Source organism: Centrocercus urophasianus, unplaced genomic scaffold (genome assembly GCF_019232065.1).
Source record: "Centrocercus urophasianus isolate 14NV4802_14NV808 unplaced genomic scaffold, USGS_Curo_1.0 seq_10, whole genome shotgun sequence".
NCBI classification, from domain to species: Eukaryota; Metazoa; Chordata; class Aves; order Galliformes; family Phasianidae; genus Centrocercus; species Centrocercus urophasianus.
In genome coordinates, this window is record NW_024884142.1 from 36,511,803 (window position 1) to 36,526,127 (window position 14,325).

Below are 14,325 nucleotides of genomic sequence, written 5' to 3' on the forward strand. Positions count from 1 at the left end.
AGTCAGTTTTTGTACCTCTATGCCATTTTTTGCAAAAGAGAGGACTTCACAGAAACAGGTGTCTGGCATTGCTGTTCTCCATAGCAGCTTAAAAAGGACTTCCATAAAGATAGTTAAGGATGTGTCAGATTCTTATTTCCCAGTAGAAGAGATCACTTAAAATAAGTTGACAAATGGCAGTAGGACAGCGTGAAGTAATATTTGTATTCAGATCATTGTTTTTTACTCATGTTAAAAGAGCAAACTTCAGCTAAAGAACTTTGCATGAGATACATATAATTATAAAACGTTATTTGTATCATCAGGGAAATGCAATTTGTTTTCATTGTGAAATGATGTACCCTTCTAGATAAAATAAAGCAACACCCCATGCCATTTGGCAAAATCAGACACTGTTGTTTTGTGTGTTGGATACAAACCTAAACAACATTTACATATTTTGTAACTCCTCAGTGGTCAGGAACAAGTTTGTTCAAGCCTGTAACCAATCATTATGATGGATCACTTACGGAAACTGCAAGTATCTCTTAAGATCAAAGTAATTACTAGCAAAATGTAGTCAAGAATCCAGGAACTTAATGCAACTTTACAAAAGAGGTGGTACTCATTCTAAAAATGGAGGAGTACCTTATTGACTCTCCTCTTTGAATCTGGCAACTGTATTGCAGTCCACTGTAATTTTGGTAACTTGTTAGTGATGTAGCAGTTGACAAAGGAGAACTAAAATGTGTCATCCTCTTTCATGTCTCTGGAGCATTGTCTCTGGTACAGCGTAAACAAACATTTGCAGTAAGTATGTCTGCCTTGTGAACTCTTTGACTATCCTGTAGACAAATGGCATTAAGAACAACAGAAGTTGTTCTAGCCAAACTTGGTGGGTGGTCACCACGGATTAAAATAGGCTCTTCTGTACGTATCAGTATCAAGCTCTTGGGTCTTAAATGCTTATTTCACACTAGTAGGATTTTTCTCCTGAAAAATTTTTCTTTGTCACAGAGATTCTTGTGTTAAAACGGCCAAATGACAGTTCTTGAGGTTCTTAAAGCTTCTGAAAATTGTTCTTGCCCTACAATTTATCACACTTCAAACAGTGGTAACGAGCTGTGTCTATCTGCAGGTTTTGTAGTGGTGCTTTCTTCTTCAGAGACTTCTTACCTGAGAAGAGAAAAATGGCTTGCTTTACTCAGTTGTTTATTAACGATAGTACAGAGAGTAAGAAGTTAGATGAAAATGATGATATTATACTGTTCATTTTTCATAATTTTATGCAATCTTGAATTTATTCTTGGTACCAGTTTTATCTGTCACATTTATTTTGTGGCTGATTTTTGGCAGTGACATTCTCTATTCCTCCCCACCATTTGCTGGGCCTACAACTTTCCCTGTGATTCTTCTGTCTGTTTCTATCCAAGAAGCACCTTTTTTTGCTTTAATATGCAAAGCTGGTGTAACTACCCAGCTTAGCTCCATTTTGCAGAGATCCATTTCTAAGGGACCATTAAAAGAACAGCATAAGGGATATTTTATAAACTTGGAAGTGAAAGTTAAAAGGGCTTTTATTCATAATCTCAGTATCTTTGCTTGATTGTCCTTACTTTGCATGTTCCAAGTAGTTGTTACGGATAGAAAAGAGTGTTTTTCCTTTTTGAATTTGCTATGTGCACCTTTCCCTGAACATAATATAAATTCAACCATGGATGTGGTTTATACTTGAATAGTCATGCTGAAAATACTTGTTTTTAATGAGCAACTCTGTGAAATAGCTATATGTAGATATACTGAAGTCTGCAATGTACAGAGTAACGCATGGGAGGAACTGCAAGATAGATAACTCTAAGATGACCTTGCACTTCTTGCTGTGGGGAATATTTTGTATAACAATGTTGCTGCTGAATGTTAAATAAATAAGAATAAAAATGCCCAGAGTGGAAGGTGTGGTTGAAAATTGGAGGATTTCCTTTTTTCTCTGTGCTTTCTTTGTAATTAGATTATTTCTGAACTATTGCATGTGGCTCAAGGGTGGCTGTCTGACCTGTTTTATATCACAGCAGGCAGGTGCAGGTCTGTAAAAGGGCTGAAGATTCAGAGATGCTGGGAAATAATCATGGTCCATGTTGGGCTCTTTACCCATGTTTATGCTTTAAAGTCTAAGTTGTGTTAACCTTTAATAGTGGGATTAGTCTACTCTGAATTTGCATTAAGCTGAAAGACCTCTCTGGTGTTTGCATGCACAATATTAGTTAGCAGAAAACAGGAGAATAAACAGCTCAGCTGCTTTGTGATAATCTGGACTACTGCTGAGATGATGGTGATGTTAACGTAACATTATCATCTGGGCCTTTGAACATCAAAAGGAAGGTTAAAGAAGAATTTTAGCACTGTCAAGAAATTGGTTGACATTAAATTTTTCCTTACAGAAGCAAAGGGAAGCATAGATATTCAGTGCTGTGTGCATGTAGAGCCATCTCAGTCTTGGCATGGCCTGTTTTCATGACTGAGATCATTGTGAGTCTCTTCAGACTTTGCTCTGTGTTGATGTTTCAAGTATACAAACACATCTCAGCAGTAAGGAACTCTTCTGTCTGTGGCATTGGATTTACTCAGTTGTGACTGGAAGACTGGTGAGAAAAAAAATGACCCTGCCTCTCCCTATCTGTGACTATAAGTTGTGCCACCAGGATACTCAGATTTAATTAACTTTACCCTGAGGGATTTCAAATCCTTACCTCCCAGTTTCCAGGGAGAGACCATAATTATGAGAGGCTGTTTCCAATCCACTAAAGGTATCTGATGCACAGAAAAGAATCCAAGGTTCGTTATCCAGAAAGCATTTAAAATAGATTCAGTGATGCAGGAAATTCTGTGTGGGTAGGAATCCTTTAAACCAAAAACATTTTGACAGAGAGAATGAAGAATCATCTCCCCAGAGCCATTTGGAAAATTCAGATGTTAGTTTTTGTCTGAGTCATGAATTTTACCTCAGAAGTATGAATCTTGACACTTTTGCCTGGTGATACTATCATAGTCTACTACAGAAGCTAAAAAAAATGGAAGCTGTGATGAACAAGCAATGCTGACAAGACTGTCGTAGTTTGAAGCTATAGAAACCAGTATTATCTGCGTGTTGAGATCTGAAAATGAAAATTCCTACAATGATTGGGGTTTACTGCAGTGGAAGAGAGGTATGGCGTTAATTAGAATGCGTTTTAAAACATAATTAAGATATGCAAGAATTGTCCACAGATTTTTGTGTGCCTTTATGATGAGCAAGTGTGATGTTGCATGCAAGAAGATCCCCTGTGTGTTTTCTATAAGGGCTTTTAATGACATTTTCATTTGTTTCTTTTAAGTATCCTGTTGCAAAGCAAAAACCTTTTTCAGGGTCTTTGAGTTGTAACAATCTGAAAACGGTGATACAAAAGGGGTTGCATGAAGTAGTGATGTTCACAGTCAGCGTTTTGGCTTTTAAATTCCTGTAAAAATGTTCATCTTCTTTGTGCAGGAGCTGTCTGAGCCATGCATAGCTCTTTTTGAAAAAGTGGGTTTCCAAGGGAAAAAAATAGAATTCACTACAGAAATCTTAAATCTCCGGTTCCTGGGATATAATCCTCGAATAGCTTCAGTTCAAGTCCTTGGTGGCACGTGAGTTTAAATTCACTTCTTGCATCTTTAGAATTATGTATTTATTCAACAGTGGGGGGGAAAAAAAAAAAAAAAAAAAAAACCCCCACAAAAAACCACAGGTGGTAGAAACTAAGGAGAATAAAATTGGAACACTGTAATGTGCATAGTGCATTAATGCACACTGCACTTACAGAAACTTACTTTCATCCTGATTCCACAACACTGTCACGAACTCGCAAGGAGGTGCCCTGTGATGTTCTAAGAAGCTGAAATGAATTTGAACAAAGCTCACTAGGAAGCGGGTCCCAACTCTCCTGCTAATATTATAAAAGCTAGCTTGCATAGCAATGTTAAATCTAACTTCTGTGCTTTTGCTTTAGGTCCTGATCATAACAAATCATAACAGTTTGTGATCTGTGATCTGTGTCTTGTATCCTAAGTTCAAAATATTTTAATAAGCTTTGTATTTGTTCTTTTACTTTGGTTTATGGACACTGATATAATGAGACTGTGATACAGCCCTTTTTGGTAGCATAGTGCTTGTAATAATCTCTCTTGAGGACTTCAGGTCTTCAGGAATTGAGTCAGACTCGTTACAAATCAATCAGTTAAATTCATTTAACTATTTCTCAGCAGTTGTATTCCCTATTCTCAAGAAGATTATGTTTAAATAAAATAAAAATAAAAATAAAAAAAAGCTTTCAATATCTCAACATATCTGTTAAATTTCTCTTCTTGTGTTTTTCTGGAGCTAATTTTTACCACCAAGATGTTTGCCTCAAGGTTTTCTACCTTGAAGAATCACATTTCTTTTTTTACTGTTCCTTTGCATTTAAATGTGTTCTTTTGAAGAGGTAAATTCCCAAGCATGTGCAAAAGATGCTGTTGGATAGCTCAATATTGCCCTCAAGTGGATAGTTAATACCTGGTCTGAAGTACGAACCATTTTCTCCACCTGGAGGAACAGGTCGAGGGATTTCCTTAGCTCACTGAACTGAAGTTTATTCAACTTGTAGTTTTTAAATGACTCCAAAATGTGAAATCCAGTGCACTCCAATTCTGTTGACCAAATAATAACATGATTTTGTTATTTTTAAGACCCATTAGGAAGAATCCTTGTGCTATCAGTTAGTGTTAAATATTTAACACTACTATTCTTTGGGGTATATTTCTGTTCAGTCTGTTTTTGTTTTTTTTATTGTTATTATTATTGTTGTTGTTGTTATTATTATTCTAAAGCAGATTTTGGCAGCAAAAGCATTATTTGTTTTTGTTTTTTTCTTTTTCTCCCCTCATAGATGGATAATTTATGAGCATAGTAATTACAGGGGACGTCAGATGTTGCTGTCACCAAATGAAATTCCAGATTGGTACAAACTGAGTGGCTGCTCTCAGATAGGTTCTCTGAGACCTTTACTGCAGGTGAGTGGCTGATGTGAGGTTGTGAAGTACTGATTTACTTAGCTGTGGGATGAGGCAGTATTACACAACTGAAAGCAATGTTAAAATCTTGCTGCACGTCAAAAGCTTCATTGATGACAATTGTGTGAAGAAATTGCTCTATGTTTTCACTGTAATAAATGCTATTTGATTATGCTACGTGGCTTTGTGTTACTGCTGCTTAAACTGTTCATTAGGATACTTTAAATGACAATATTGAAGACCATACATAAAGATTAGTGAGCAGTATTAACAACTAATGGTTATAAATACCATATATAGGTAAGTCTTGTCACTAGCTCCTCACTAGTATAGTCAGTAATATTTACATTATTTTTGGAGCAGCAACAAAAAAAATTGGTCAACAAAATTGGATTATTTCAAATAGGAGTGATACTGTGCTGACTGAAAAATCCTTTCTTGCTTACTACATACATTAGATTTCCAAATTATTTTTCTATATAAAACCTCCAGTATTGACATTTTTGTTTTGTTCAAATAGGGACCTTGTAATTTGGTCCAAATGCTGCAGCAATCCCCTGAGCCTTTGAAGTTCTTGCTGAGCTGTATTTTATTGAGGAAGCAACTGTAACTTACAGATTACTTGTACTGGTAACAAATGCTTACTGTCATGGAGCAGTCTTTGTGTAGCCTTAAGCACAGCTAGGAATAATGCATTTTGACTGCCCTGGCCAACACCTTGTCTAAACAGAAGTGAATGTGAAACAAGCCACAGCATGAATGTGAAGTGTAACACTTGATGCCAGTGAAATAAGCAGCACTGCACAAGTGCACCTTTTGTGAAGACTAGGAGCATCTACACAGAAATTTGCTGCTGTTCTGAATTCAACATTCTTAGCATCCCACTGTGCCGATCCCAGTGCACAGGGAAGCCTAATACTAGGTCTCCCCACAGAATGGCAGGTTTTCAAAGCTTGAATCATCTTACGCAGGTAGGGACTTTGTAATTCAATCCTAAAACAGAAAAGCAAGATTTCTGAAAGAAAGAGACACACCAGGTTGAGCACTGAGTAGTGAACTGCTCTGAAGTTTGCCAGAGAAGGGTATGCTGTACATGAGAGAGACTGTGGTTAGAGTTCTGTTGCTGTTGCCATTTTTTATTTTATTGTATTTTTTTCTACAGAAACGTGTGTACTTCAGGCTTCGGAACAAGGAGACAGGAAAGTTCATGTCAACTGATGGAAACTTGGACAATTTGAATCTTCTCAGAATACAGGCTGCAGAAGATGTAGACTCAGATGATCAAATCTGGGTTTATCAGGATGGATTCATAAGATGCCGGGTAGGATTCAAGTTCAGTGTGAATTATTTCTTTCCCTCTTCAATCACAGGGTTCACTGATTGAGTAGAAACTGAAATCGTCTTAGTTCATTGTCTAGGTTTATTCAATTTCAGCTGTATTACAGTATCTGTGGAGCTTTTGCTTAGTGTGTGTTTGGTGGCAGTTTGTTGCACTGAACTCTGGATTTTGTTTTAGGTGTCATATGAACCTTTCTTCCTGATGTCATTGAAAATCTGAGATTCAGTTATTGTATACTTACTTACCTTAAAGAATAGTAATCTTATAAATGATAGAATCATAGAACTGGCTGGGTTGGAAGGGACCATAAACACCACCCATTTCCAGCCCTGGGCCATTGTCAGAGCTGCCATCCCCAAGCTTAGCTGCCCAGGGCCCCATCCGACCTGGCCTTCAGTGCCTCCAGGGATGGGATGAACAAAACACAAACAGCATTGGAAGACCATCATCATGCTTTTAATGAGCTTCTTTTACTTTCTTGTCTTCTTTTTCCACAGCAAAAACATCGCAGCAGTATCAGGTTATATCCTATTCTGCGTTCAGACAAGCTTAAGAATGAAATTCTACTTTCCTCCCCCTCCTCTCCCCTCCGCTGGTTATTCCATGTTTGTCAAGTTCCATCCTTTTTCCATGCCTCCGTACAATTTCCCAAATGAGGTCCTACTTTTCTCACAGTTCATAAAACTAATTGTGTAAATTGTCATTGAGGTGAGCAGAAGTATTTGCAGTTCATAATGTTTAAGCATGAACAGTCTTAGGTAGGGATGCAGGCCAAAGAAAATTAAGTTACTTTAATACTGTTAAACACCTTGACTGTGAAGAATCATGTGAACTTTTTCTATAGGATTGTATAACTTCAAAAGCAGATGTTTATAACCACGTCATCTATGCTGGAGGGAAGAATCTTGCTGTTAATAAGCTAAGGCATTGTTTGGACGTGTTTACAGGACAGATGCAGTGGTAAAAGGGATTTATGCAGGCAGTGAAATTATATCCAGTAAGCTAAAAGCTTGAATATCATATACAAAAGACTTCCCTCAAACATTTAATTGCAAATTTTTATATCACGACAGCATGGTATTGCATGATTCTGGATAAAAGCTCTTTCGTTTTTCTTCTCTATGTATTTGATAGTGCAGTTTTGTTGTACGTGGAAAATGCACAGCTTGTTCTGTGTAGCCATCAGGTAACTCAGCATGAAGTGCAGGAGGGCAGCACTGATCTTCAGTAATGGAACTTTGCCATCTTTCTATTGAATGGCAGCAAAGTCTTTGTATTTTGCTCAAATTGTTTTTGCCACACTTTAGTAAATGAAACTCAGGGGTGGGTAGGTGCATGCATGTAGGCAGACAGTTCACTGGAAGAATTTCTGCTTTTGTGGCTCTAAGTTTAGGGCACCTTAGTGCCTCTGGATCACTGCATGCTGAGGTCTGCCTGAGGTTCCTGGGTAGGTGGGATAACTCAGGGAGCAGGATATTAATATCATTCCTCTCATTTGTCAGCAGAAATTGATAAGAATTTAGATTTCCTCAATCAAGATAAGTTTCTTAGAGATGCACAATGCAACAGGCTCATGAATGCATGTGGAAGCTTTGAGTCCTCCACATCCCAGTGGAGACAGCTTTTAGATACAAATGAGAATTAAATTGACTTACTTTGGGGCGTATTTCAATTCTAGGTTATGATAGTAAGAAGTGTTCCTCTCCCAAAATGGCATATTTTAATAATTTAGGGCCATATCAATAAAGGCACATGAATGTTTAAACTCCCACTGAAGTAAATTCAGAATTACAGGGAGGCTTGTGGTGATCGCTGTTCCCAGAAAACAATTCACTATAATTCACCCCTAAGACAGCCTTAGCATTCTTTTCAAATCAGCTTGATTTTAGCCAATATTCTTAGCCCTAAAGATATTTGCAGAGTTGTGACATCACGTAATCTGATAGATGACTACAAAAGAATTATAGAACAAAGAGGAAAATACCTTTGTGACATACTGTGACACTTAATACGCTGTGAGGTTATGTCCTTTCTCAAGCTCAAAAGGTTACTGCAGAACTAGAAGAGGCTAACGAATAGCAACAGCAAAAAGACAGCAGAGGTGATGCGTGGAAGAGACTAACTAGCCAGGACTACCTGTAATGTGGACAAACCACCTTTAAAATAAGGCAGGGTGCAGGAAGGAGAGCATCAAATAAAGCCAATTGTTGCATATCAAATAAATATTTTCTTTTGTTGTTGTAGTAGTAGTGGTAAAGATGTGGACCTGTTTGCTACAGAAGGGTTATGATATGGAAAGGTGTGTGTTTGAAAGGGTTGCATTGATATGAGTGAGTAGTAACAAACTTGCACACGGGACAGGAAGCATGTAGGTATTAGAGATACCAGCTCTGCATGGAGAAGTCTCTGGTCTAGAAAGTGCTATGAACTGAGAGAATGTACTAGGAACATTCAGCATGCAGAGCAGAGTGAATGTTATCTTCCATAGCATCTGTTATACACCATGGATAGAGACAGGTGCTAATTGCACCTTTTGATGTGATACAACAATGCCTGTTTTAATGTCTTACCTAGTGGAGAGTGTCAGCAGAAACAGGAATGGATGTAGAAATGAACAGCCTTGAGTTTAGGAGAAAAATGCATTCCTTAAGGGGAATGGAGCTCTTAGATTCTGTTTTCACCTGCTTTCACCCCTTCTGTCTGATTAAAAAAAAATAGTGGATATTAGAAGTAAGGCTTGAATAATTGCTGTTGCCTTTCTGATTACACAGATGGCAGAGGATTGCTGCTTGACAATTGTTGGAAATCTTATCACTCCTGGCTCTAAACTTGGTCTGTCTTTTGAGCGGAATGAAGACAAACAGTATTGGCATATTAGTCCCGATGGCAGGATTTACAGCAAGATGAAACCTAAGCTGGTTTTAGATATCAAAGGTAAGCAAATGTGTTTATCTAATTATATTGTGTCTTAATTACATGGTATTTCCAATGGGATAGGCATTAAACGTGCCTATAAATTAAAGATGGTGTTACAGTTACTTTAATCTAGAATCAGAAAAGACCCGATGAGCTAGTCTGACCTCCTGAGTTATACAGGCCATAGGACTTTGTTGCAGTTTTCCTGCACAGAGTTTAGGAACCCACAGTACTGGCTTATCTTGTATTCCCAGTGTCCACTCAGTGTTGTAGATACCCTCAGTTAATTTTACTCAGCATTGGGTAATGTGAATATAATTATTTAAAAACGCTGAAGCGAAGTTTTTCTTACCTAGCTTCTCATTAACTTTAATTTGTATAGAGCAATTTTTCTTATACATTAGTTGTAGATGCAATAGGCAAAGGATATTAGGAAAGCAAAGGCAGCACTGTAAACTGACACGAATAGATGAAAAAAGTTTTTTCATTTGTTCATTAATGGCCATACCTATGTTGTGAACATGATATTAGGCTGCTGTGACAGAATTTCTACCTGCATTCAAGGCACATCTTACTGTAGTTGTCACAGCCAATTTGCTTCATGAAGGTACTGTTTCTGAACAGGGTTTGCTTTCACAATTTCATAGGTCTGATAAAGCAGCACAGTGATCATGGTCAGATGTTCCTACATAACTCTGCATTTTTTGGAGGGAATAATCATTTTTATTGCTGTTGATTTCTTTTTAGCAGTTTTAAAATCAATTCTGGATTGATGTTGTGGCTTTAACTACAACAATCACAAAAAAAAAGTCAGTCACCAGTCAGCACTTTGGGACAGGCGGAACTGTAAGACAAGGGCTATGTAATGTCTGACTGTGATTCAGTGTTGACACAAGTACTCATAAATTCTCTTTACAGCCCTACAAAGTTGGCAGTGATTAATGTGAAGCTTATCAGAAAGACTTCAGTTCAAAGGACAGTCCTAATTCAAGTCGGGTCTGCTAACATTTTTTTTCTGTAGTCAGTTCTAAGTTGCACCAAAAAGCAGAGTACTACAACGCAGTGTGCACTTAATCACGTTAAAAGCACATCACATATTTTGCACTTAAAACTGATGAACTTCATAATGGATAGGTCTGATGACAAAAGTACAGACCCGTTCTGTAAGTACATTTATTTGAGAAAGCATAGTAGGATCATCATCTCTTTCTGCCAATTCTGCTGATCCAGTCTTGCCCACAAATGGAGCTGTAATGAACTCTTTAGTAAACGGCTGGCTGTTTGGCTGCACAATGCCACCCAGTGGATACTCGGCATGGTGCAGCGGCTTGCCTAGAGCACGGCTCTCATCATAGCAAATAACCCCAGGTTCTACCGAAAGAAATCTGATCTTTCCCGTTATTACATTTGTATTTTACCGATCACTGCTTACAAAGTAATTCCTGCCTTGCAGTGATAACTGAGTGATGTAGCCAACGTTATTTTTTTGTGCCTGCAGGTTAAAGCTTTTTCCTGTGGATGTATTTGATCTGGTGTTCTTCTCCCAGTTTTGGTTGTTTTTTTTTTTTTCTGAAGAAATTTGCCAATATTTATGTTGTGTCTCTACTACTTCTTAGTCATTCATTGGTGATGAGAAAGATGTGAATCATGTTGGCACAGGCTGCCCAGAGAGGTGCTGCAGTCACTGTCCCGTGTGGATGTGGCACTGAGGGACACAGTTAGTGGGCACAGTGGGGATGAGCTGATAGTTGGACCAGCTGATCTTAGTGGTCTTTTGCAACTTTAATGATTCCATGATTCTCAGAGATCCTTTCTGATCTAGGACAGTGGCACCAGCAAGCCTCCCTCAGATCTCTGAAGCAGAGATCAGCTAAGGTGCCTGAAATGGCATTTCCTTAGTACAAAAGAGCTGCTATTAAATGTGCACAACCACGTAGGACTCCAATTACACACACCTGGCCTGTTATTTCTAGGATCTGTTAGAGTCTGTATTTGTATAATCACAGGAGGCTTCCAGCTGCTAGGCATTTCTTTTCCTATAAGGAGGTTGTAGGGAGGCATGGGAGAGGGTGCAGAATGACAGATGGGTGTCTGTAGGAATGTCTCAATGTTCTGTACAGATGGCTGCTTACAGTGGAAGTACAGCAGTGGTACCAGCTATAGCAGGGGTGGTACCATGTGAAAGGCACGTGGCTCATGCTTCTGCAGTACATACGAGATCAAAAGCAGTCAGCTCTGACTTTCAGTTCTAGTTGAACTTTCCTCTGCTTCTGAGTCCAAGTGAGAATAGTAGTAGCGCTCCTCTTCTATGGGAGCACATTTGGCACTGTGTACCACGAGTAGTAAATTAAGCCTATCTAAGAAATGGATATATTTTACATTCAGGTATGCTCAGCTCCCACTGGGAACAGCTCAGCATTGCTTGTGTTCTGTGTATGGCAACCTGTGTTGCAGCTGGTCAAAACATAAGGTGACAGTGTGAAGAATAAAGGAGACTCAACCTCATCCCCAGGCTTGTTCTAATATAATATATATATATTTATATATATATATATATATATATATATATTCTGGTACGGTCTTGCTTCCGTTGACTGTTAACAGAAGGACTTTTTTCAAAGTGTAAATGTCATCTTTAGAACAAAGTGACAACCACTGAAGGGAAACTGAACAGTTGACTTTGATTTTTGGGAAATGGCAGTCTTTAAGGAGTCAGATGTGACTGTATTACAGTGTTTTCTTCCTTGTCCATTCAGGCTGAAAAAGCTAAAGTGGTGAATTAGTGACGGAGGTGGAGAGGAGCAGGCAGATCTCCCTGCTTCAAAGGAAATTCCAAAAACTGATGGTGATGAAAATGAATGTAATTTGTATTTTCAGTGCCTTAGGAGAAGGAAAAGCCATCTACAATCAGTAGTTATTAGAGTAGCCCTGAAACCCAGAACACAGTGTGCCTCTTAGGTCAGTGCTAATCTGTGCACTTTGAATTCTTCTTTACAGGGGGCACGCAATACGATCGTGATCATGTTGTTGTCAACACAGTCAACGAAGAAAAGTTAACGCAGTGCTGGGAACCACTGGTTGTGTAATTCCGTATGAGAAAGGTGATGTCTGAATTGGGCACTGTTCTGGACACTAGAATTGGCACTGCCAGCTTTGAAGGATGCATGATCAAGAGTTCTGTCTTTTCAGCTTTACAAAGAACAAGCAACAGAATGATTTCATATCTCTCTACCGAACATAATTATCCCTATAAAAGCTTGGGTATCTCTCAACCTTTTTTTAAATCATTGCAACTCTGTGAGATAGAGAACAGTAGCATGCTTCAGAGCAGTGGGAAGAACCAGAGGTGGGAGAGGCCCCAGAGTTACAATCACATCAGTGAGTACATAATCCAGAACAGTTAAGAAGTGTAATTTTAAATTATTTTTAAAGGTGTTTTGTTTTTTTTTTTTTTAACTAAGGGCTAAAATAATTAAAGCTTATTTTATAAAGGACAGGAGTGCAATGTGTATACGGTATAGCAATTTAGGCCTATTGGCTGGTAGTATAGAAGAATATTCACTACTGAAAATTTAATATATTTGTCTCACTGTAACAAACGTATGTTTACTGAAACCTTAAGACCACTAGCAAACAGCAGATCCAAAGAATTTTTAACATGTGGTTTCAAATATAGTTAGTATGCTAAAGTAGTAAGTCCTAAATTAAGAAGAAAAATAATCTAGATTTTTCTCAGGTAGAGGGAGGATATAAATGAGTGGATGGTTGTTAGAAAAAGAGAGGGTTGACAAAAGAACTTATCAGAATGTGAAGAACTTGCCTGCCCATTTCCTAAGCTGCCTAATTTTTAGTTACATGTATTTGACTTCTTTGCCAAGACAGTAATCTTTTAAAATAGCTCCAGTAAGTACAGTCTTCCTGAACTCTAGAATCATTTCCTATATAGAAAAAAAGAATTCTTAAGGGAAACCATCAATAACCGTGACTCGAAAGCACCTAAGCACCTAGGCACCTAAGCCTTTTAGCCACCAACTTTTGGCCTATGCTCTGGCTTCTGTGTTAATTTTCCATAATAATATTGGCAGAAAAGTAAAATATGAAAAAAAAACTTTTGTACTATGCTGCTGTGTTTTGTTCTGGCTTAGCTCAGTGTTATTACATGCTGCTCCTAGGAGCACCCAGGCCTTTGTCTTGCACAGTAAGTCTGTTCAAAAGAAACATTTTCATTACTATTGTGTTGCCTCAGAGGACACATACGCTTGCATTGTCACCACCCCAGAGGGAAGTGCCTTACTAATTTTCCTCCTCCTGTACAGAAGTACTGAAGTTTTGTTGCTCTGGAATGTGCTGCTTTTAGTTCTTCATAGAAGATTTGTTACTGGTTCCAAATAGTGGTACTTTGTCATACCAGTGTGCTCTTGCTATATGTAATATAGCATTTCACAAATAAATTTAAATTAGATAACAACTTACTGAAATCATTTTTAAGTTAGAAAGGTGACATTTGACAGTTCTGCTTCTATCTTGTGATCTTCTCTGGCACTAATTCCTCTGCTACAGCTGCAAGCTCTGAGGAAGAGGTGCATCTCCTGTTTAAACAGGTGCTCGCTGCACAGGGGTCTGCATTAGCACATGGCTGCTGCTTCTATCCCCGGTAATGCACTGCGTGCCATGGTTTTTCCATGGCCATAGCTGCACCACAGGAACTGTGCAGGTGTCGATTAGGAGGTTACTACTTTCCTTTCATCTACCTGTGCAGCTGCAGGTAAGTAACTCACGTGTGTCTCTGACACAATGGTAGTGTTAAAAACAGACCAACAGCTTCAAACACTTCAACAGCACCAGCTGTGATAGGGGGCATGGAAGGACCAAGGCTTGGTCACTGGCCAAATCACGTCTGGCTGTCCTGCATGAACACCACATTCAGCTGAATTGCTATCAAGAGTCAAGCAATTGGAGTAATTATCACTTACAGTGATTTTGTTCTGTGCTTCTACTTAGTTATGCCATGAGAGATTTGGTCA

The 14,325-nt window shown here is 38.4% G+C and overlaps 1 protein-coding gene across 1 annotated transcript in view; it reads left to right on the forward strand.

Annotated features, from left to right (window-relative positions):
* The window catches only part of CRYBG1 (crystallin beta-gamma domain containing 1), a 42,499-nt gene extending 28,730 nt beyond the window's left edge, over positions 1-13,769 (forward strand). Inside the window, exons 17-21 of the mRNA XM_042825170.1 lie at positions 3,503-3,642; positions 4,923-5,046; positions 6,209-6,367; positions 9,157-9,319; positions 12,299-13,769. Coding sequence (XP_042681104.1) covers positions 3,503-3,642; positions 4,923-5,046; positions 6,209-6,367; positions 9,157-9,319; positions 12,299-12,387 — 675 coding nt within the window. The 3' untranslated portion in view covers positions 12,388-13,769. The remainder of the gene's footprint in view (positions 1-3,502; positions 3,643-4,922; positions 5,047-6,208; positions 6,368-9,156; positions 9,320-12,298) is intronic.
* Positions 13,770-14,325: the final 556 nt, after the last annotated feature.